The sequence below is a fragment of the Scyliorhinus canicula genome, chromosome 9 (genome assembly GCF_902713615.1).
Source record: "Scyliorhinus canicula chromosome 9, sScyCan1.1, whole genome shotgun sequence".
Classification (NCBI taxonomy): Eukaryota; Metazoa; Chordata; class Chondrichthyes; order Carcharhiniformes; family Scyliorhinidae; genus Scyliorhinus; species Scyliorhinus canicula.
In genome coordinates this window covers 34,285,581-34,307,763 of record NC_052154.1, presented here as the reverse complement: position 1 = coordinate 34,307,763, position 22,183 = coordinate 34,285,581, and the positions used below count along the sequence as shown (strand labels likewise).

At 40.4% G+C, this 22,183-nt stretch overlaps 1 protein-coding gene across 4 annotated transcripts in view; it reads right to left on the bottom strand.

Annotated features, from left to right (window-relative positions):
• znf276 (zinc finger protein 276) overlaps positions 1-22,086 on the bottom strand; it is a 58,336-nt gene extending 36,250 nt beyond the window's left edge. The window contains exons 1-8 of one of the 4 annotated variants that reach the window (XM_038806500.1): positions 21,680-22,086; positions 13,547-13,862; positions 11,525-11,595; positions 8,746-9,300; positions 7,066-7,150; positions 5,557-5,640; positions 1,913-2,002; positions 1,199-1,295 (exon numbers count right to left, since the gene is read on the bottom strand). In XM_038806500.1, the coding sequence (XP_038662428.1) occupies positions 1,199-1,295; positions 1,913-2,002; positions 5,557-5,640; positions 7,066-7,150; positions 8,746-9,300; positions 11,525-11,595; positions 13,547-13,862; positions 21,680-21,845 (1,464 nt within the window). In that variant the 5' untranslated portion in view covers positions 21,846-22,086. The remainder of the gene's footprint in view (positions 1-1,198; positions 1,296-1,912; positions 2,003-5,556; positions 5,641-7,065; positions 7,151-8,745; positions 9,301-11,524; positions 11,596-13,546; positions 13,863-21,679) is intronic. The other 3 variants (XM_038806498.1, XM_038806497.1, XM_038806499.1) reach the window with 3 other exon arrangements.
• Positions 22,087-22,183: the final 97 nt, after the last annotated feature.

Genomic DNA, 22,183 nt, shown 5'->3' with positions numbered 1-22,183 from the left:
CAAAACCATCTTTGTAAACAGAATCTGTGATAGAGGGGAGAGGAATATTAAACAGAAACTTTGTTTCCCTTCCCAATTGCACAAAGGCCGGAACTTTCTGGCCATTCACGCCGAAGGGATCGGAAGATCCTGCCAGCCACAGGTTTCACTGCGACGAGGGGGGCATTCAACAGGAAACTCCGTGGAAAACAATGGGACCAGAAGATCCCACCACCGGCCAATAGCGGGTCGCCTCCCATTGCCACGACACACACAGTGGGTTGCGCGGCAAATCCCGCTCGAAGAGTTAAAACAAAAATGAATGAAGTGGGCTGTGTTTATAACTGCTGTGACAAGCCTGCTGCACTGAATGGAGTAGGAGATCCTAACAATTTGAAATAAAAGAAAATTGACTTCCAATTAGACTATACATGCTTCAAATTTATTCCACCTGAAATAATAAAATCTATATTTATGTCAGTTAATACAAGTACAAATTGGTTTTACTTCATAGAATTTATGGGGATAGAAAGAGACATGAACATCTATCCTTTGAAACATCCTCTACTGGTCTTCTCTCTGTGGTTTTATTAATATTTATCTGGCCTCTAATTTCTCTCCTTATCTTACTAAAGTATTGTTTGAAACTATAAGGGGAAAAATATTTTTTTTTCTGCACATGCACTGAATTTTAATTTAAAAACGTCCCATGAAGCAAATTTCACTCAAGTTTGAGGCTTTATGAATGAGGTGGTTTCATGAACAGGGAGTGATATTTTAATTTAAAACAAAAAGTTTATTTTAACTTCAAATAAATAATTAATCATTTAAAAATACAATGCTCATTTACATATTTTGTTATTTAGTGCCCATAGTACCCCAATCCCAGAGCAGCATTGGTCTGTGAGAGCAGATGCTGAACTGAGGGACAAGAGCCTGATATATTATCAATTACAATTGCTCAAAAGACAAGCAGAATTATGCTACTTTGACCGGTGTGAATTTTCAAATACGTGAAGTGATTAATTCAGTTAAACATTGGATTGGTTATTGAACTGGAACGTCAGCTAGATTATATGTTCAGATCCTGGCATAGAGCTTAAAACAACAATCCTTTGATCAAGGGGTAAGTGTGCTACCTAGTGAGCCAAGCTGACACTAAAAAAGCTTGACGTTTCAAAATCTGCACTTGACCAATTTGTCTCGAGCATAATTTTACCTTCAATCCATCAGCTCCTCTGTAAACGGCACAGCAGCCCTTGTATTGACAGCGGTGCATGGTGGGAAAGTCTTCCCTGAAAAACACCAAATCTATGCTGTAGGATCACACAAATTATGCATCCAATAACCATACTGAGCAACATCCAAATTTCTCATATTCCAAAGAATTACTAACACCAGTTAAAATGGACATGGGTTGATTCACACATTTTTGTTTCAGTAGTTATTTCATGCGGCATAATGATTTTTTTTGATTATGGGGCATGCGTTATATTGAAATAATCCTGAAACTATTAGCCAACTTTCTGTTTATACTGGCTGTCCCTGTTACAAACTTAAGTTTTGCAAATATTGGAAGCTTCTTTCTTATCTTCTTTTCTTCATTAATGCATGATTGTGCCTGGATAATAACAGAAGGTAACCGCCCCCTCTTCCAGAAATAGAAAATGTTTGAAGATAAATAAATATTTATAGCATGCGACTCAACATGAACAACTTCAAAGGAGAATAAATTAAACCTTACTTAATATCATAAATTATTTGAAACAAATCAATTTTGAGCCTAATCCAACCACACCTCAACCAAATCACACAAGGGTCTTTCAAGATGTAGCATAAGACTACTGCTTTTGGTGCCTAAAAAAAAGACAATTGTATTGAAACAAAACATTATTTAACCGCTTTAGCTCTCCAGAAGAATGGCCGTTAGTACCTTTCGGAGTTTGACTTGGGTTTTCGTCCACGCTTTTGTCCGGGTGTTTTCTTCACATCTTTACTATCGCATTTCTTAGTTGGTACTTTACTGGAAAAAAAAAATCTAATTCAGCCACCCAACAGGTTCTTTTTAATTGTTCCAAACGGAGAGTGAAACAGTTAAAAACTGAATCAAACAATGATGGTAAAAATACTATAGAACATAGAACAGTATAGCACAGAACAGGCCCTTCGGCCCTCGATGTTGTGCCGAGCCATGATCACCCTACTCAAACCCACGTATCCACCCTATACCCGTAACCCAACAACTCCCCCCCTTAACCTTAACCTTACTTTTTAGGACACTACGGGCAATTTAGCATGGCCAATCCACCTAACCCGCACATCTTTGGACTGTGGGAGGAAACCGGAGCACCCGGAGGAAACCCACGCACACACGGGGAGGACGTGCAGACTCCGCACAGACAGTGACCCAGCCGGGAATCGAACCTGGGACCCTGGAGCTGTGAAGCATTTGTGCTAACCACCATGCTACCGTGCTGCCCTAAGTTGCCCTAACTTGTACTATCTGTACAAGTTCTGCATATTTACAGACAGGAGTCTGAGTTTCATGTTTAATTCCTTTTTCAAAAACAAAGTTTTCAACTCTGAACCTGAAAGTAATGTGGCATTTGGATTACTGCACACAAATATGAAAGAATCGGCCAGTGCAGTTACCTTCAGCCTAAGAGAAAGTCAATTCAATAACTATTCACAAAAACCGACTGGGATGTTGCACCTTCCAATTTATACTCTGAAGGCAGCCAGACTCAGCCACAAATATTCACCTTTTTTGACAAATGATATTCAATTTATACTCGTGTGGCAAAAGCTTTTTGGAAATTCTGTTACAAGAATAGAAATTCTGAAGGAATCTTAGCCCATCTGACATCATTGTCAAATTCAGTTTCTAATAAAAACCCAGTTATGTAATATGGCATTTGTGGCTTCATTTGTCAGCTTCTGGAGAAAATTCATTGCCTACTCCAGCACTGTTCTGTCACGACTACTGACCTTAGCCAATTTAAAAGCGTTTTTATGCTTTTAACACATCAGGATGTAAAAACTATAAACTCTAACACAACTATAAACGTAGAAATTTACCTTACTAAAAACTTAACCAAGTCACAAAATGTAAGTTATAGCAAAATACATCCAGAAACTGCCATTATACTTCTGTTACATAATTTTTGAGCATTATCTCATATGGAATTACAGTTAATTTTTAGAACCATGGCAAGTTAATGGCACAGAAAGAGGCCACTTGGCCCATTGTGTCTGTACCAACTGAAAAATAAGCCACTCAGCCTCATCCCACGCCCAGCATTTTGTCCGTAGCCCTGCAGGTTACAGCACTTCAGGTGCACATACAGTCACCTTTTGAATGAGTTGAGAATTCCTGCCTCCACTATTCTTTCAGGCAACGAGTTCCAAACTACGACAAGCCCAAGTGAAAAAGCATTTCCTCATCTCCCCTCTAACCCTACCAATGACTTAAAATCTATGCTCCCTAGTGCTGGCCTCTGCTAAACTAAATAGGCTCGTCCAATCCACACTCTCTCAAGCCCCTCACAATTTATCTCAATCAAATTTCTCCTTGGCCTCCTCTGTTCCATGAGATGAGCCCCAGCCTAATCAATCTTATCTCAGTGCTGCAATTTTCCAGTCCTGGCAACATCCTCGTAAATCTCTTCTGTATCCTCTCTAATGCAATTACATCCTTTCCGTAATTAGGTGACTAGAACTGCACAGTACTCAAGTTGTAGCCTAATTTTGTTTTAATATAGTTTCAGCATAACCACTCTACTCTCATATTCTACACCTCGGTTAATAAACGAAAAGATCCCTCTGGGTGGCACGGTGGTGCAGTGGTTAGCACTGCTGCCTCACGGCGACGACGACCCGGGTTCAATCCCGGCCCCAGGTAACTATCATGTGGAGTTTGCACATTCTCCCCGTGTCTGCGTGGGTCTCACCCCCACAAACCAAAGATGTGCAGGGTAGGTGGATTGGCCACACTAAATTGCCCCTTAATTGGAAAAAACAAATTGAGCACTTTAAATTTATTTGCAAAAAAAACAAAATAAAGGAAAAGATCCTATATGCCTTCTTAACCATCTTATCAACCTGTTCTGCTAATGGCAGTGTTATGGGCCAGGGTTTAGAGAATCCCAAAGTGTATCATGGAGTTCACCTGACCCACAACTTTTAAGATTGTGGTATGGGGAGCACACGGCCCACTCTACAGTTGTGGTACAGCAGAAAAGTATTTTTTAAAAATAAAACAATGTTTATTCTATGAACTCAAGTGAACCTTTTTAAAACATACAGTGAACATCTTCGCAGCCATTAATTCAAATACAACCCCCAAAGACTACAACACTAAGTAATCCTTTAAGATTTCCTTTTAACATCCATAAGACTTAAAAACAAAACGTTTAACAGAAGCACCTCAGGTTTAACTTCACTACTGAGAACAGTTATCACGTTGAAATCAGAAAATGGACATTCATAAGCTTGCAGAGATTCACACACATCCTACTGTGATTGCAGCTTCTCCAAAACTAAAATGAAACCAAACCCACCCTGCAGCAAAAAGCCTAAAGCGAAAGTAAAAAGCTGACAGACAGCCCAGCTCCACCCACTCTCTGACATCACTGCAGTAATAAATACTAATTTCTTAAAGGTACTCTCACTACAGATATTTATGTACAAACCAATTTATAAACACCCATTTCTTAAAGATACTCTCACATGACAGCAGGGATCTTTGAACATTCACTCCATGGTCCCCGACCTCATCTACACCTCTCAGTACCCTCCCATTTATGTATATTTCCTTGCCTTGTTAACCTCCCGAAATGTATCACCTCACACTTCTCTAGCCATGCATCTTCATACCTGACAGATATCATCCTGTAGTTATTCTTGCTATTAGACATGCAGCCAATTGTTGTGTTGTCTACAAACGTCTTGATCATTTCCTCTACACTTATGTCAAAATCATCAGTATTTCCTTCAAAAAACAGGGGAATCTAATACTCAGCACAACCCCACTGAATTTTTGAAAAAACTAATTTTTTAATTTGATATTTTCCATGATAGAATTGCAATGTTAGTGCTTTTAGCGATAATACGTCAAATAAAATATTTATTATGAGTAGACTGTCACCATTTTTAATGTGAGTGAGCTCAGTGTGCTCCTACTCTCTGCAGCAAAACTCAATTTCCTACGCAATCATTGAAACAGTGACATTAAAAATAGGTTAATTATTACATCAATTATTCAGAGCCTGAACAATTTTGGAAGGCAAGGTCAGCTGAATTAGAGAAGTAAACTGCAAGGACTCAGTAAATAAGTGATAAATACAGCTCTTTTAAGGTTAGGCAAATAAAATACATGGTGCCGTTGATACAAATACCAAAACTATTGGAGCATTGAGTGATTGTTTGAAAAGGTTAAAACACTTTAGCACAACATACCAGATTTAACTAAGTTTAGCTGCAATAATTGACAGAGAAATGCTTTCTTAGAGCCCCTATATTCAAATCAAAGCTATTTTGTTCCAGTAAGAGAAATATGTCACGTGTACTAGGACTCACTTCTTCTCCCAATATGGCTGAAAAGACTCATCTGAAGAACCATTCTTAACCTTTTCCTCCCCATCATCTTCACTTGACAAATACCTATAAAAATAAAATTAGTAAGATTCTTGAGCACAATTCAAACAGAATAGTTTATAGGATACAAAATATTAACGCAATATGCCACATTCCCCTCAATGTATATGGTCTCACTTCCATGTGCTGGTCTCATCCGGTTGCCCAAAAGAGAGCTTGTCCATTAGAACATCTCAGCATAGCATCACTGTTCAATTACAGAAAATAGAAGGTCCAAGCATCAAAATTCCGTGAACAAAAAATGACGGTACTAATAATAAGCACTGGAAAAGTAAAGAAAAATGAAACAAATTTTAAAGGGCAGCAGTTTAAGGATTTCAAAGTCCAAGAAACTCCGCTATTCAAAAAGGGAGATAGAGAAAAAACGGGGACCTATAGATTTCCGGCTCCCTAGCTGAGATATTTAAATCATTGACAGCCACAGGAGAGGTGCCTGAAGATTGGAGGAGAGCAAATATTGTGCCCTTGTTTAAGAAGGGCTGTAGGGATAAGCCTGGGAACTATAGACCGGTGAGCCTTACTTCTGTAGTGGGTATATTGTTAGAAGGTATTCTGAGGGACAGGATCCACAGGCATTTAGACAGGCAAGGGCTAATTAGGGAAAGTCAGCATAGAGTTGTAAGGGGAAAGTCATGTCTCACAAATTTGATTGAGTTTTTTGAAGGGGTAATGAAGAAGGTAGATGAGGGCAGTGCGGTCGACATTGTCTACATGGACTTTAGCAAGGCCTTTGATAAGGTACCATCACATGGTAGGTTGTTTCAAAAGGTTGCACGGAATCCAGGGTGAGGTAACCAATTGGATACAAAATTGGTTTGGCGACCAAAGCCAATATACATATATATATAAATAAATGATTTGGATGAGAATGTAGGAGGCATGTTTATTAAGTTTGCAGATGACACCAAGATTGGTGGTATAGTGGATAGTGAAGAAGGTTATATAAGATTGTAACAGAATCTTGACCAATTGGGCCAGTGGGGCGATGAATGGCAGATGGAGTTTAATTTGGATAAATGTGAGGTGATGCATATTGGTAGATCAAATCAGGGCAGGAACTACTCAGTTAATGGTAGGGAGTTGGGGAGAGTTACAGAACAAAGAGATCTGGGAGTACAGGTTCATGGCTCCTTGAAGGTAAAGTCACAGATGGATAGGGTGGAGGAGAAGGCATTCAGCATGCTAGGTTTTATTGGTCAGAATATTGAATACAGGAGTTAAGACATCTTGTCGAAGTTGTAAGACCATGCGTCGAATACTGTGTCAGTTCTGGTCACCCAATTATAGGAAGGATATTGTTAAACTAGAAAGAGTGAAGCTTGAGCCCAATTGCAGCAAATCAAAGTTAAGTCTAGGGTGCTGCTTGAAATATATAAATTAAGCATTCATCTACTATAAATATTAACAACACTAACTGTAATATAGGCCTACCTGTCAGAGAGATCACTGGATTCTAACCCATCTGCAATATCATCCTTTACAGAACATGAAGCTTTGTTGCAGTTAATTTGATCTGCTGCATGAGGGGTGAAAACAAATTACGGTGACAGGAAGGGTAGTTAGTCAATGACCACAGAACAGTATTAAATCAGCACAAAACACTTCCAATTTTGGATTTTGATATGAAGCGACAATCATAATTTACTGGTAATAACATTTTCTCCCTCTTTAATTATAATCATTCCAGCTTGGTAATATTTTCTCTATTTGTTGTGATATTTAGAAATCACAGCAGCTATCCTGAGGCTATGGATCCTATTTATATTTAAAGCAGGCAGGGGTCTTAACATATTTCTTAGGCCACAAACTTCATTCAAGCGAATACTGTAATACTGTGATTCCTGGTGACAGTAATACCCACTTTAACTTTGAAATTAGTTTCTTCAACACAAGATGTATTTCATCAGCTAGCTCCTTACAAGATCTGCCATTCTTCAGATCATGCGTTTCTACCATCCTAGCTCAGATAATTGGACAGGGCTAACATTACAATGTCAAAAAGTTTACAAAAATTCCATCATCATACAACTGGTAACTTTTCTCAATATTCCATCATTGCAGCATCAATATTTTTGAAGGATCTCTTCACTTCTGAAATGAATTCATCTTTTTAGAGGTTGCCACACAATTAGCAATAAGTTAAAAGTTCAACAGGTTGCAAATGTTTCACTCGCACCCAAAGATAGAAACTTCCAACTGTACTCAATAAATTTACACGATATGTCATCCCCATACTTCAGGTCAATGTACCCTCTCCTAGATTTGTGCCACCGTTCCACTTACTTTTAATTTCTCCTTCTAGTTAAAACCCAAACAAAAGCTTGTGAATTTTTACTGTTGGGTTACAGTCTTTGAAAGATTTTTGAAAGCCCTTTTCAAATGTAATTTTAATTCTCTATGCTCACTTTATGTTTACTCAGACAGATTTTCTACAATAATTAGTGTAGCAAAACCTGCCTTTTATAAATTCACATTGACTGCCACTAATTTGTCTTCCCCCTTGAATGGTTCACTAATTTTGGCCTATACTGTGAAACGTACAACCCCAATTTTACAAATTCTATTAGTAACAATGTCACTGCCATTCCACGGATCATTTATTATTTTTTAATTGGCCTAAAACGAGGTCTGTCACAGATATTGTGTTATTGATTTAAAAGACTAATTTATATGGTATCCTTACAAGGTCAAAGCTCACAAGGCCACGACAAGTTCCCAACGAATGTTAGCACACGCGACCGACGCCGTCGGGCACTCAGCCGGCGGGGGTGGAGCACCGGGGAAGGGCCTCAGGCAACGTCCTGAGGCCGTCGATATGGCATGCAGCGTACTCCTAGATTACGCCACTTTGGAGGGGGCGGAGCATCGCACGGTGCCCCAGATTTCACCAGAAACATTTATTCTCCAGCCGATCGCCGAACGAGATTTTGACGTCGGCGACCGGAGAATCCTGCCCAGGATCTCAATAGTGCAGCAATCCCAACAACTGCTTTGAGGCGTTACCATGTGATTTTCAACCTTTTTGTTTCTGAGTACCACATTGTGTAATAAAAATACCCAATTTCAATTGTGTAATACCAAAATTACCATGCACAATTTGGCATTTCTTACCTTTTAAATTTAATGCTTGCGTAGCATCCTGGAACTGACCTTTTTCCCAAGAGCACGCAGTATTATTAGGATCTATGAGCAAAAACATATCTTTGCTCAACAGACATTTTGAGTTGTCCACATCTACTGGCTGTGCAGTAACTCCGCTGTATGTACAAGTCTGAGAGTCAGATGACCATAGTGATACTGGAACTGGTTGAAGCTTGGCGACAGAACTACCCTCACCATTTTCAGTACCTTTTCCATTATGAGGTGGTAGAGGTAATGCGCTTCCCACAATTTCCTCTTTCTTTGAATTATTCTTCTTGTTGTGTAAGCACTGTCCTTCATTCAGTGCAATGTTGTGATTTGAATGCACATCCAGGATGTAACTATGGCCCTCTGGACATCCCCATACTGCTCCAACTACTCCGTGATATGCTGCAGATAAGACGCTCTGTACATTTGGCAGGGATCCACAGCTGCTGCCATGATGATGAGCCCACGTGACTAAAACCTGCAGACATTGAGGGCTTGCACTTACAGCACCGTCCTTTAGCATCCGTTTAAAATCATCTAAAAATAAGAAATGATATAAGCACAAAGCAATTAGAAACAGATTCCAAAACAACACTCTTAATTATTGTTGCATTCATTTAGATGTTTAAACTTTACTGAAATCGAACAAATAAAAATGCAAAAATGGTTATTGCTCCTCGCGATGTCAGTAAGATGAAGATATCAGGATATTTTATAAGCAAATTCCAATTCTCAGTATGCATCAATTGTCCAGCTAATCAATCGGAAATACATTTATCACAGGAATAAAGTAGCAGACCTTTGCTGAACAGGACCTAAATAGACTCAAATACATGTGTAATGTTATACCATACTCACAAACATATAGCACGTTTATTCAACCTGTCAAGAAAATTATTTCATTTTTGCCTTTTAAAACTGAAACAATTAATGGAGTAGCTTTGATAAAGAAATTACTCTCTCGGCAAATGATTTTGCATTGACCTGAAAAGGTGGTTGAACCATATTTAATAGCATTTTTATTTTTTAAAAAACAACAAACAGCGCAAGGAATCCCAACTGTCAAATTCAATGTATGATAAGGGAACGACAACCATCCATTTATATTTTATATTAAAAGTTCAGTATAGCATGGAGTTTTTTTTATTTGATCCGGGTAATTATTTTTGATGTCTCCAGTGTAGATGACTCAAATAGAGGATTTCTCAGACTTACTCGATCTAAAACAAAATTGAAATGGCAGTATAATAATCAAATAAATTTAAAATGGTTCTATTTTAATAAAGGATCCAAACAATAATTAGATAAATTATGTCTTTTCACTAAATAATGAAAGTTTCATGTTTCTTCAAGTGATGAACTAAAAACCAACATGTTGGAAATGGTAATGTTTATTTTTAGAGGCAGCCTAGTTTTAGATTAGTTCTGCCTACAAGCCAAACTTGAAACAAACTGAAAAGATTTCTTTAATTACTCCGATAGCAGTAAACCAATGACTCTAAACATCTTACAAACTCTTTACAATTTTCAAATAAAATTGAACTTTGTAATAATTCTATACCCTACACAACGGGACAGTAAGACACATGGAATTGTTGTAGGAACATAAGAAATATGAATAGGCCATGCAACCCGTCAATCCTGCTCTGCTGTTTATCAACATTATGGACCAACTTCGATATCAACTCCAATTTCCCATATGTTGCCATATCCTTTAGTTATCTTAGTGCTCCAAAATCTATTGATTTCTGTCCTGAATATACTTATTAATGGAGCATTCAGTCCTCGGGAGTAGAATTTAAATGATTCACTTTTTTCAGTGAATACAACTTTGCTCATCTTGTTCTTAAATGGCTAATCTCTTACCCTCAGACTATGAATCCCTAGCCAGGAGAAAGAGTATCAAGCATCTACCCAATTCAACCATGTTGGGTGTTTTAATAAGGTCACTTCTCATTCTTCTAAACTCCAGAGAGTATCGGCTTACTTTAACTAATCTCTCCTCAAAGGACAATGCTCTCATGACAGAAATCAATCTAGTGAATCTCTGTGGCTTCTCTTCTATATCCTCTGTTAGAAAAAGTGACTACAACTATACAATACTCCAGGTGTGGTATCACTAAAGCCCAATATAAATCGCACAAAATGTGATCTCTGTTTCTGTCTCCACAGATGCTGCCTGATCTGCTGAGCATTTCCAGCATTTTCTCATTTTATTTCATTGTTTCCAGCATCAGCAGTATCTTGCTTTTATTTGGAGAATTTGCCCTAGGTTGTGTAAACAAAGATTACACACAATTCCAAGTAGAGCCTGAGGTAGGAGTAGGGGTTGGAAGAGAAAACGATGTTGTGACAAGATTAAAAATGACAGGAAATTATTAATTTTTGCTAAAAGCCTGACAAAAGTAGCTGCAAAGAATGTATAAAACAACCTTAATTAAAAACAGAAAAAATCACTTTCATCAAAAGTTGGGGAAACCATAACATACATCCCACGCTTTTCGAAGTATGGCCGGGGAAGGAGAAGTGAGAAGATAACAGCTCAAATAGCAGAAATATGGAACTCTCTTCCCTAAAAGGGTGTGAATGCTGGGTGAATTCATAGTTCCAAGACAGAGATTGATAGATTTTTGACAGAGAATGGTATCAAGGGATTCACTGCATTATGTTAAAGAAGCTATATAAATGCAAGTTGTTGCTCATAAGTATTTTGTTCTACGCACAGTAAACTGAAGTAGAGTTCAGACCGTGATTCACTTACCAGAGATGGAATTGTCTAATGGAGATTGTGAAAGTGATTGCATTGATGATGACTTTGTTGCTGCAACACATCTACAACAATAAAATAAAATAGAAGCATTATATCCAACTGAGATTGAAAACAATAGGCACTGTTCCTTTGAAACTAAAAGATATGGAAGAGTCAATGTGGAGAATAGGAATATTTGTGTATGTCACAGAAGGGCTTTCCTATCGCACTCTGCCATCGTTTAGAGATAAACTGCAATGGCAAAACTGGTTCAATTTGCAATACATCTAGTGATCAGCATTTGAACAATGCAGACAATTGACAATTGTTGGAAGATAGCTGACTATACAATATATAGTACTGAGCTATAATGTTTACATTCAGGGTTCCAAAAATAAAGGAATGTTTTTCCATGGCCTCAATTTTCAGTAATAAAACTTTATATTTGTCAATAATTCTATAGTCTAATTATAATCTGAACAGCAGCTTGCATTTACATAACACCTTTAACACAGATACTATTCCAAGGCGCTTCACAGAGGGGAAACAAAAGCTTGGTTGCAAACTATCTTTGAGAGAAGCAGCATGTGCCTCTGCCGACTGATGGTGAAATGGATGGACCGGGGGAAGATATTAAAACAAAAGGAGAGGAAAGAATTAACAAGATGGAAAAGGAAGGACTGGAGAAAGTTGCAGACACAAATTGGAGCAAAGCACTGGAAGTCAGGGAACCAGTAGAAGAGAGCAACAACAAGAATGATGGAAAGGACAAACAAGACCATAAAAATTCAGATGATAAGGGACATTTTTCGATTTTAATTCAGCAATCCGAATGAATCCTAAATTCAACGGTTATTAATTATGTTAAACTGAGGCTCGGTGTACTCTGTCACGTGGATATAAAAAATCCCATGGCACTATTCAAATGTCCTGTTCATTGTCTAGGCCAACACTTGTCCCTCAAACAACACCAATATAACAGTTTACTTCGGTATTTATTTTATAGCTTTTTCAGCAACTACACTGGGCAGAAATTGGCTGCAAAGTCACCCTACATTGCAATGTTGACTGCACTGCACTTATTAGCTGTGAAATGCTATAGGACATCCCGAGATCATGAAAGGCAGAGAGAGAGCTTCCTCTTCTTGAGTAGTGTCATGAAATCTTTTTTATTCATTTCAGACAGCAGACAGAGCTTCAGCTTAACACCTTGTATGAAAGGTGGTACATAAACAAGTACAGCACTCTCAGCAATATACTGAAATGTCAACAGAGATTATAGAATCCCTACAGTGCAGGGGAGGCCATTTGGCCCATCGAGTCCAGCTTGATATTGGGCAACATTCTTGAGGCCTTGGTTGACTGTCTCTGTGGAGCTTGCACATTCTCCCTGTGTCTGCGTGGGTTTCCTCCGGGTGCTCCAGTTTTCTCGCACAGTCCAAAGATGTGCACGGATTGACCGTGCTAAATTGCCCCTTAGTGTATAAAGATATGTATGTTGGGGGTTAAGAGGTTATTGGGATAGGGCAGGGGAGTGGGCTTATGAGGAGTGCTCTTTCAAGGGCAATGAGTAATCTTTTGTATTGAACTTTTATCAAATGTATGTTAGAAGTCTAGGTATGCCATGTCCTATGGCTTTCCAAAGTTCACGTATGTAACACTTCCTTCAAGAAAATGGAAGTTGGTCATGCAGAACCTTAACTTCTATCCAAAAAAAATTGCAAAGCCCCAAACATATATTGGGTTGATACGCAAAGGCAGAAACATTAGGATTTCAGTTTTGCAAAAGGCCTCAAAAATGTTGCCGGATATCAAGCTGGACAGAGGTTTCCTTGCCATCTACAGATCATCAATCAACTGATAACAAATATGAGTCTGAGGTGCTAAATAATATTCCTGGATAATTTTAATTTTGCATTTTTACTTCTCGAGTGCAGCATGTATTTGTATTTGCTGCAGACAGAATAAACAAGGTACATTTGGTAACATTAGAAAATTAAGTTGAGTAATCTTTCAATCAGTGATGTGAAGTACCTGCTAGTCTGTTGTCCATGCTGTACAGATGCTACTGGTGAAGTATTCACTCTTTGAATGTAGTTTCTCAAGATACTCCGACATTTATAAAACTGAGCATGACAATTCCTACAGATATATTGTGGCAAAGTGGGATCCTGCCTCACCACAACACCTACTAACTTCTGAAAATCAGCACCAAAAGTCTGTTGTGCTCTGCGTTGCATCTCTGGATTTGCCTCAATCAGAGGAACTTTTGCAAAAACATTACGTAGACTCCTGGAGGAAAACTTTCCATGACAGAGACGGCAGTAGTTGGTTGTCACAGCAGGCGTAGCTAATGAGAAAAGGGATATAAATATACAAGTCAACTGCTTTGTCAGGGAACAATTATGCTGGGAATCAAATATTCAAGTTTATGTTCGGCATTTCACTTAGCATGTACAATTAGGATAAAACTCATAAGCAGGTACGAAATTTAACATGTGCAGCCATATGGTTGTTACTCCAAGGAAAACTCATTAAATTGTGAGCTCTGTTTGAAAACAAAATACCACTCCATAAACATGTTGGATTTAGAAATAAAACAAGGGCAATTGATCTGGCTGACAGTACAGTATGATTGGAAACTGGCACTGCGCATTAGGAGTGGCTGAATAAAGGACCTCAACTAACTCGTAACTACATCAAAATGGGAGAAGCTCTTTCATCTGGAGAAGGAATGAAAAATGGTAAGAACGTGGAACTCGCTATCACAGGGATTGATTGAAGCGTATAGTATAAATGTACTTAAGGTGAAATTAGGCAAGCATACGAGGGAGAAGGGAATAGATGGTTACAAAGATAGATTCACATGAGCGAAGAGGGGAAAAGGCTTGAGTGGAGCATCAAAATTGATATGGACTGGTTGGGCCAGTTTATAGTATGTGTCGTATATCCTGTACAATATCACGAGATACCTGTACATTCTGTGTCTAGTTAGAGAACAGGAGTACTTGATGTTAAAAGAGAGAAAGTGAAGTTAAAAATGTTTTATGGATCATTCGATCGTGCCTATCTTTGCTGATCAGATGAATGAGAAATAGATTTAGGGGGAAGTGTTTGTATTGAATCTTTTTCTTAATATTTACAATTAATGATTAATCAAATCTTTTCAGTAAAATGAAGAGAATGTAATCATGGAATAACTGGGAAATTATTTTAATCAATAATCCTGAAAAATAATTTAAATATGAAGTTATCAATGCAATGTCCAAAATATGAGGGATTTTGATGAGTGTAAGAAATGGTTTCCAGCATTGCAACTGGGATCATTGCAATCAGGGCAAAGCAAGAAGATTGATTTGTATATTGTTCTGACACAAGAACATATCATAATGTATTACAGGGAGTCAGGAATATTAACCATGAAATAAGGGTAGACTAAAGCCACAATTGACGAGGGATTGCTTTTCATATCATTGTCTAAGTCTGAGGATTTATTCTTTTGCTATTCAAGGGTCCTTGAATGTGCGGACATATTCCGAGATAAGTCATTAAGACTTCTGATAGCATTGATTTCCTTCAGGTAGCTGACAGCATTATCATTTTTTTGTTATTCAGCAGAAATGTTGTGGAAGAAATTTAACATACAGAAATATGATTTTGCAGACCCTTTAAGATTCTCTCAGGTGACTATTGTCCAATAAGCAAGTTCTACGAGCTATCTCGTGTGACATACAGCCATTATCCAGTGGATGAACTAGACTAGAGCATTATCAGATTAAAGTCATTAATCTTTTCAACAGCTTCAGCATATCATTAGATCCTGTTTATATATCAGATCGGTTATTGATGAATCATTAACAGAAGTGTTTTGATTGGTGGGATTTTGAAATTACTAGATCCCAAATATTCACAAGAGGTTCCTCGCTATCTCCTGCTGTAATTAGTGTTTTCTCATTGGTGAGAATGGTGATAACTCCAACAGAAATTCAGGGCCATGTAATCTTCAAATGTGTTATTGCTTAAGCCATAATAAGCACAATATCAAGAAAGTCTCTGGGAGATAGCTACTTATTAATTAATGAATCGTGGTCAACCAGCAGAGAAACTGTATAAGTATGTGCTATACCTGGAACATTCAGGAACACTCTGTACTGGAACACCATCACCCTGGACTCCCAGGGAAAAGGCATCGTGCAGAGAAAAAAAGTCACGGGTCTATGTGGACCCAAAATATATTGCAGATTTATTTTGCTGTATGAAAAATATATTATTAGTCCATAAATGACAAACCAAATGAATGCCTTGCAAGACATGATATTAAAATAATTATTGTGACAGGACAATGGAAAATCAACTGAATGTGTATAAAAAGGCTCAAAATTAGAACCAAATATGATTGTCAGCGGGGAAAGAGAAACACTTTCCAGTTAAAATATTGCCTCCCATCCAAATAAAGGGCCTGTAATGCAAAAGAGAAAATTCCAGATATTTCAAACCAATACCACGGTGCTGGAACATTACCATATCTGAGCAGCTACAGTAGTATGTTTAGTCGGTAGTAATATTGAAGTTGAACAGGTATGGTCATCCAGGACCACATTTCACTGCACACAATTATAGCTAGCAAAGACAGACTCACCACGTGTACCAGAAAAAAACATTGTCAGCTGGGAGGCTTGACAGCATACCTCTGTGATTTCTCTGATTGGGTAGGAGAAACTGTTAATAGCCTTGGACACAACACACTACCCATTCTTTCCGGGGAAAGGATTTTCCCATATTAGGTGCTAAAGTCAATGTTTACAAACCTTAATGAACAACTAATACAAAACACTCCGCATTTAATAAACCTTAAAATAAATTTTTACAGAAAATTATTGATGGAAGCTTGACTACAAGGGCTCCTCAAGACCAGATTCTAACCATGTTCTTGAATGAATTTTTCAGCATTTGCATTGCTTACTTATTTCTGTATATAATAAAGCTGCTCCACCATGGTAACACTTTCCTTTATGTAATATTGCCACGAGGAATTTGCAGATTCTGTTCACTTACAAAGGACACCACATGGGGAGATTATGAAAACCACTGTGGTACAGAATTTATTTCTGATTCAATTCGTTACAGATCTACTAATCCAAATGAAATGAAATGAAAATCGCTTATTGTCACAAGTAGGCTTCAATGAAGTTACTGTGAAAAGCCCCTAGTCGCCACATTCCGGCGCCTGTTCGGGGAGGCTGGTATGGGAATTGAACCGTGCTGCCGGCCTGCCTTGGTCTGCTTTAAAAGCCAGCGATTTAGCCCAGTGTGCTAAACCAACCCAATGGAAAATGGATTTAAGTCAAGCAGACCTGTAACAAATTTTAATCCATTATTAATTGCTTTATGGTGACTTAGAAGGCATGTGGTTTCTATAAAATAAAAGTACAGTGAGGAGAACTGTAAAAGAATAAAAAAGTCAGAAGAATGGATGGCTTGAGGTAACATGTAGGGCTAAAGAAAGCTGTGAAGGAACGGAACAGCATGTCTGCAGAGAAACTTACAGATTAAATCTAGAATTGATCAATATACTGGGGGTTGGAATACTAATGAGGGTCGGTGAGCACAAAATTTACAGGGGTTTCAGGGCATGGGCAACAAATTTTAGAGAAGCAGCAGTTCATGCAGCTTGAGTGGTCAGCAGATTGAGCGTTGGAACAAACTAGTCCAGAGGTGAAAGCATTGGTTGAGGGTTTACGGTACCTACTTTGGCTCAGTGGGACAACTGTGACAGTAGGTCTCTAAGGGACACTCCCCCAAACCATAACTGTTTATTTTGTAAGGCTTGCGCCAACATTGACAGCAACGTGTTGAATTGGATTAGAATTTGGCGTGCAGTACACAGAAACATTTGTGCTGAATGAGGAGGTACTGGTTAACAGGAAAATTGAGAGTGGTATGTTATGGGAATAAGTGCTTATATGTGATGTGGAGAATCATGTCATTGGTAAGAAAATTATTGGAAAAAACGTTCTGAGGGACAGAATTAATCTCTACTTGGGAAGGCAAGGATTGTTTAAGTATAGTCAGCATGGCATGATCAAACTAAATCATGTCTTATATCAGAGAACTCCTACAGTGCAGAAAAAGGCCATTCAGCCCATCGAGTCTGCACCAACCATCTGAAAGAGCACCCCACCTAGGCCAATGCTCGCGGCCCATGTCCGCAACCCCACCTAACGTGCACATCCCTGAACACTAAAGGGAAATTTACACTGTCAATCCACCTACCCTGTACTTTTTTGTGGGAGGAAACCGGAGCACCTGGAGAAAACCCACACAGACACGGGGAGAAAGTGCAAACACCACACACCCAAGTCCAGAATCACATCCAGGTCCCCGGTGCTGTGAGACAGCAGTGCTAACCACTTAGCCACCCTAAAATTATTATTGAATTCAAATGTCACTATCTGCCATGGTGGGATTCGAACACAGACCTCCAGGGCATTAGCCTTAACCTCTGCATTACTAGCTCAGTTACAAAACAACTACGCCACCACCTCCCCTTAAATTTGATTGAATTTTTCGAGGAGGTTACTAGATGCTTGGATAAGGGCAGTGCAGTTGATGTAGTCTACATGGACTTCAGAAAGGCTTTTGACAAGGTCTTGCAAGGGATACTGGTCAAGAAGGTAAGAGCCCATGGGATCCAGGGCAATTTGGCAAATTGGGTCCAAAATTGGCTTAGTGGCAGGAGGCAGAGGGTGATGGTTGAAGGTTGTTTTTGTAACTGGAAGTCCGTGTCTCGTGGTGTTCCGCAGGGATCAGTGCTGAGACCCTTGCTGTTTGTAGTGTACATTCACAATCTGGACATGAATCTAGGAGGCATGATCAGTAAGTTCACAGATGTTGCAAAACTTGGTGGTGTGGTAAATAGTGAGGAGGAGGAAAGTGTTAGATTACAGGATGATATAGACGGGCTGGTTAGATGGGCAGAACAGTGGCAAATAAAATTTACGCAAGAAATGAAAGGAGTAGGCCAGGTCCTTCAAGCTGCCCTGCCATGTAATACAATCATGGCTGATCTACGCTGGCCTCAACTCCTTTTCTGTATCATTTCCCCATAGCCCTCTATTCCTTGATCTATCAAATATTTATCCGCCTCTACTTTCTGTGATTCAGTCTCCACCCCCTCCGCAGCAGAGAATTCCAGAGATTCACCACCCTCTGCAAGAAGATATTTCCATGCACCTCAGATTTAAATGACCAGCCCTTTATCTTGTGCAAAGTCCCCTTGTTTAAGACTCTCCCACTAGTGAAAACGTCTCACCATCTACCCTGTCAAGTCCCCTCAGGATCTTGTGTTTGAATAAGGTCACTCCTCACTCTTCCCAAGGAATTCAGACCCAGACTATTTCATCTCTCTTGATAGGACAACCCTCTCAGCCCAGGAATTAGCCTAATGAATCTCCTTTGGATTGCCTCCAAGGTTACTATATCCTTTTTTAGGTAAGGGGACCAAATCTGTATGCAAGATTCCAGGTGAGGCCTCACCAATACCCTGTGCAATTGCAACAAAACCTCCCTATTTTTAAACTCCACCCTGTTTGCAATTAAGGCCAAAATGCCATTTGCCTGCTTTACTACTTGTTGAACCTGCATGCTAGCTTTTTGTGATTCATGCACTAGAACACCTAGCTCCCTCTGTACTTCACTCACCTGCAGTCTATCTCCATTTAGATAATAATCTGCCTTTTGATTCCTCTTACCGAAGTGCACAACCCTCACACTTCCCCACATTAAACTCCATTTGTCAGATTTTCACCCTGAAAAGTATGAGGTTATGCATTTTTTGAAGACTAATAAGGCAAGGGCATATATAAAGAATGGTAGAACCCTAGGATCAGCAGGACCTCGGCAGGCATGTCCATAGAGCCCTGCAGACAGCAGGACAGGTAGATAAGGTGGTTAAGAAGGTATATGGGATACTTGCCTTTATTAGCGGAGGCATAAAAGCAGGACGTTTATGATGGAGCTGTATAGAACACTGGTTAAGCCACAGCTGGAGTACTGTGTGTTGTTCTGGTCGTCACACTATAGGAAGTGATTGCACAAGAGAGTGCAGAGAAGATTCACCAGGATGCTGCTGTGCTGGAGCATTTTGGCTATCAATAGAGACTGGATAGGCTGGGGTTGTTTCCTTGAAGCAGAGAAGGCTGAAGGGGGGACTTGATTAAGCTGTATAAAATTATGAGGGGCATAGATAGGTTGGATAGGAAGGATCTTTTCCCCTTAGCAGAGGGGTCAATAACCAGGGAGGTAGATTTAAGGTAAGGGGCAGGACGTTTAGAGGCGATGTGAGGAAGAGCTTTTTCACCCAAAGGGTGGTTGGAATCTGAACCCACTTCCTGAAATGGTGGCAGAGGCGGGAACCCTCACAATATTTAAGAAGTATTTAGATGAGCACTTGAAATTCCACAACATACAAGGTAACGGGCCAAGTGCTGAAAAATGGGATTAGAGTAAATAGGTGCTTCATGGCTGGCGCGGACATGATGGGCCGAAAGGCCTCTTTCCGGCTTTTATGCCTCGGCTAATAAAAGGCAAGTATCCCACATACCTTCTTAACCCGTGCTGTAAAATCTCTTATGAGATATGTCTAAATTTACAGATGGCACCATACCAACAGCAGTGGCAAAAAATGATCAAAATGCACAATCTAAAAAGAGAAGTGGCAAATGTAATTTAACAGAGCATAACTGTGAGATTTGTCATAAAAAACTGTGATCCCTAAATCACAAAAATTCCTTTCAAGTCTCTTTATCAAAGGGCAACATGGTGGCACAATGGATAACACTACTGCCTCAAAGAGTCCTGGGTTCAATTCCGGCCTTGGGTCACTGTCTGTGTGGAGTTTGCACTTTCTCCCAGTGTCTTTGTGGGTTTCTTCTGGGTGCTCCGGTGTCCTCCCACATGCCAAAGATATGGATAGGTCTTGACCATGCTAAATTGTCCCTTAGCTACCTAGGTAGGGTGCTCTTTCAGAGATCGGTGCAGATTCACTGGGCTGAATGGCCTCCTTTTCTGAACTGTAGGGAATTCTATGAACCTATCAACAGTGAGAAATTCTAGGGTAGCTTTACTTCTGGGATTAATTTAGTATACCTCACCTATATGGAACACTTCGGATCTTCAGGAGTTTTGCAATTAACTTCTGAAGTGGCCGGCATGGTGGCATAGTGGTGAGCACTGCTGCCTCAGTGCCAGGGGTCGATTCTGACTTTTGGCGATTGTGTGGAGTTTGCACTTTCTCCCCGTGTCTGGGTGGGTTTCCTCCTACAGTCTAAAGATATGCAGGTTCAGTGGATTGGCCATGCTAAGTTGCTCCTTAGTTAGGTGGGGTTATGGGAATAGGGCAGAGAGTTGGCCTGGGTAGGGTGCCTTTCAGAGGGTCGGTGCAGTCTCGATGGGACTCCTTCTGTTCTGTAGGCAGTACGGTGGCACAGTGGTTAGCACTGCTACCTCACAGCACCAGGGACCTGTGCTCAATTCCGATCACAGGCAACTGTCTGTGTGGAGTTTGCATATTCTCCCAGTGTCTACGTGTGCTTCCTCCAGATGCTCCGGTTTCCTCCCATATTCCAAAGATGTGCAGGTCTGGTCGATTGGCTAAATTGTCCCAGAGGGTGGGGTTTCAGGAATTGGGTCAAGATAGAGTAGTCTTTTTGCAGACTGGATGGGCCGAATGGCCTCCTTCTCCACTGTAGGGATTCTATGATAGAAAAATATTCCTAACCACTTCTATACTATGGATTTCAGTTAACACTTTGTCGTCCAATTTGGACACAAGGCTCCGCAGATCAGGGAAGTTGACAGGTTTGGTTGACAGGCAGACCAGACCGCTCGTCGGGGCCACACGACAGCTAACTCCTGCTTTCCTTCCAACTGTGCCACAGGATCTCTGGCATCCACCAGAATGGACAGACACGCCGGGGGTTGTTAAAGACGGTGCCGCTGGCAATGCTGCACTGAAGCACAGACCCCAGAGTCCGCTGAGCGGGCGTGTTAACCGGGTCAAGGTGACAGACAGGATAATCTGGCAGCCTCAGCTTTTGGACGGGGCGACGACAGGCGATGTTCCTTCCAAGTGTTACGGGAGGCAGCGGCCGGGCAGGAGGCACTGACCTGACTCCACAGCGGGCCCGGGGCCCTCGGCTCCCCCTGGCTGAGCTCCGGCCTGGGGCCCCGGCCGCTCGGTGTCAAGCCACCGGTGCCGCTGAGCGTCGGACAGCCTTTCCATCTTCTGCGCCATGGCCACCGACACAAAGCGGCCGCGCTTGTTCCGCTTCATTTCCTTCTCCGCCGCAAGTTTATTTTTTTTAAACCCGGGCGAAGGGTAAACAACCGGAAACGGAGCCGCGGGAACAATCCCTCCGGACGGCGCACCGACACCGGGAAAGCAGTTCCGAGGGTGGACCTGGCTGGGAACTGCAAATAAACACACTCTGCTCACACTGATGGCCGGTGAGGGCTTCAACCGCTCGCTTAATGTTGACGTTTTAATTCAACAGCGACCACAGCAAATGTGCCCGGTTAGTTACTTTCTGACTGGGGGACAGCCGGCGCCGGTGGTTCCCCTAGTTACGGCCCAGTTCCGGGGAAGGAGTCCGAACCTGTGGTTGCCCTGGT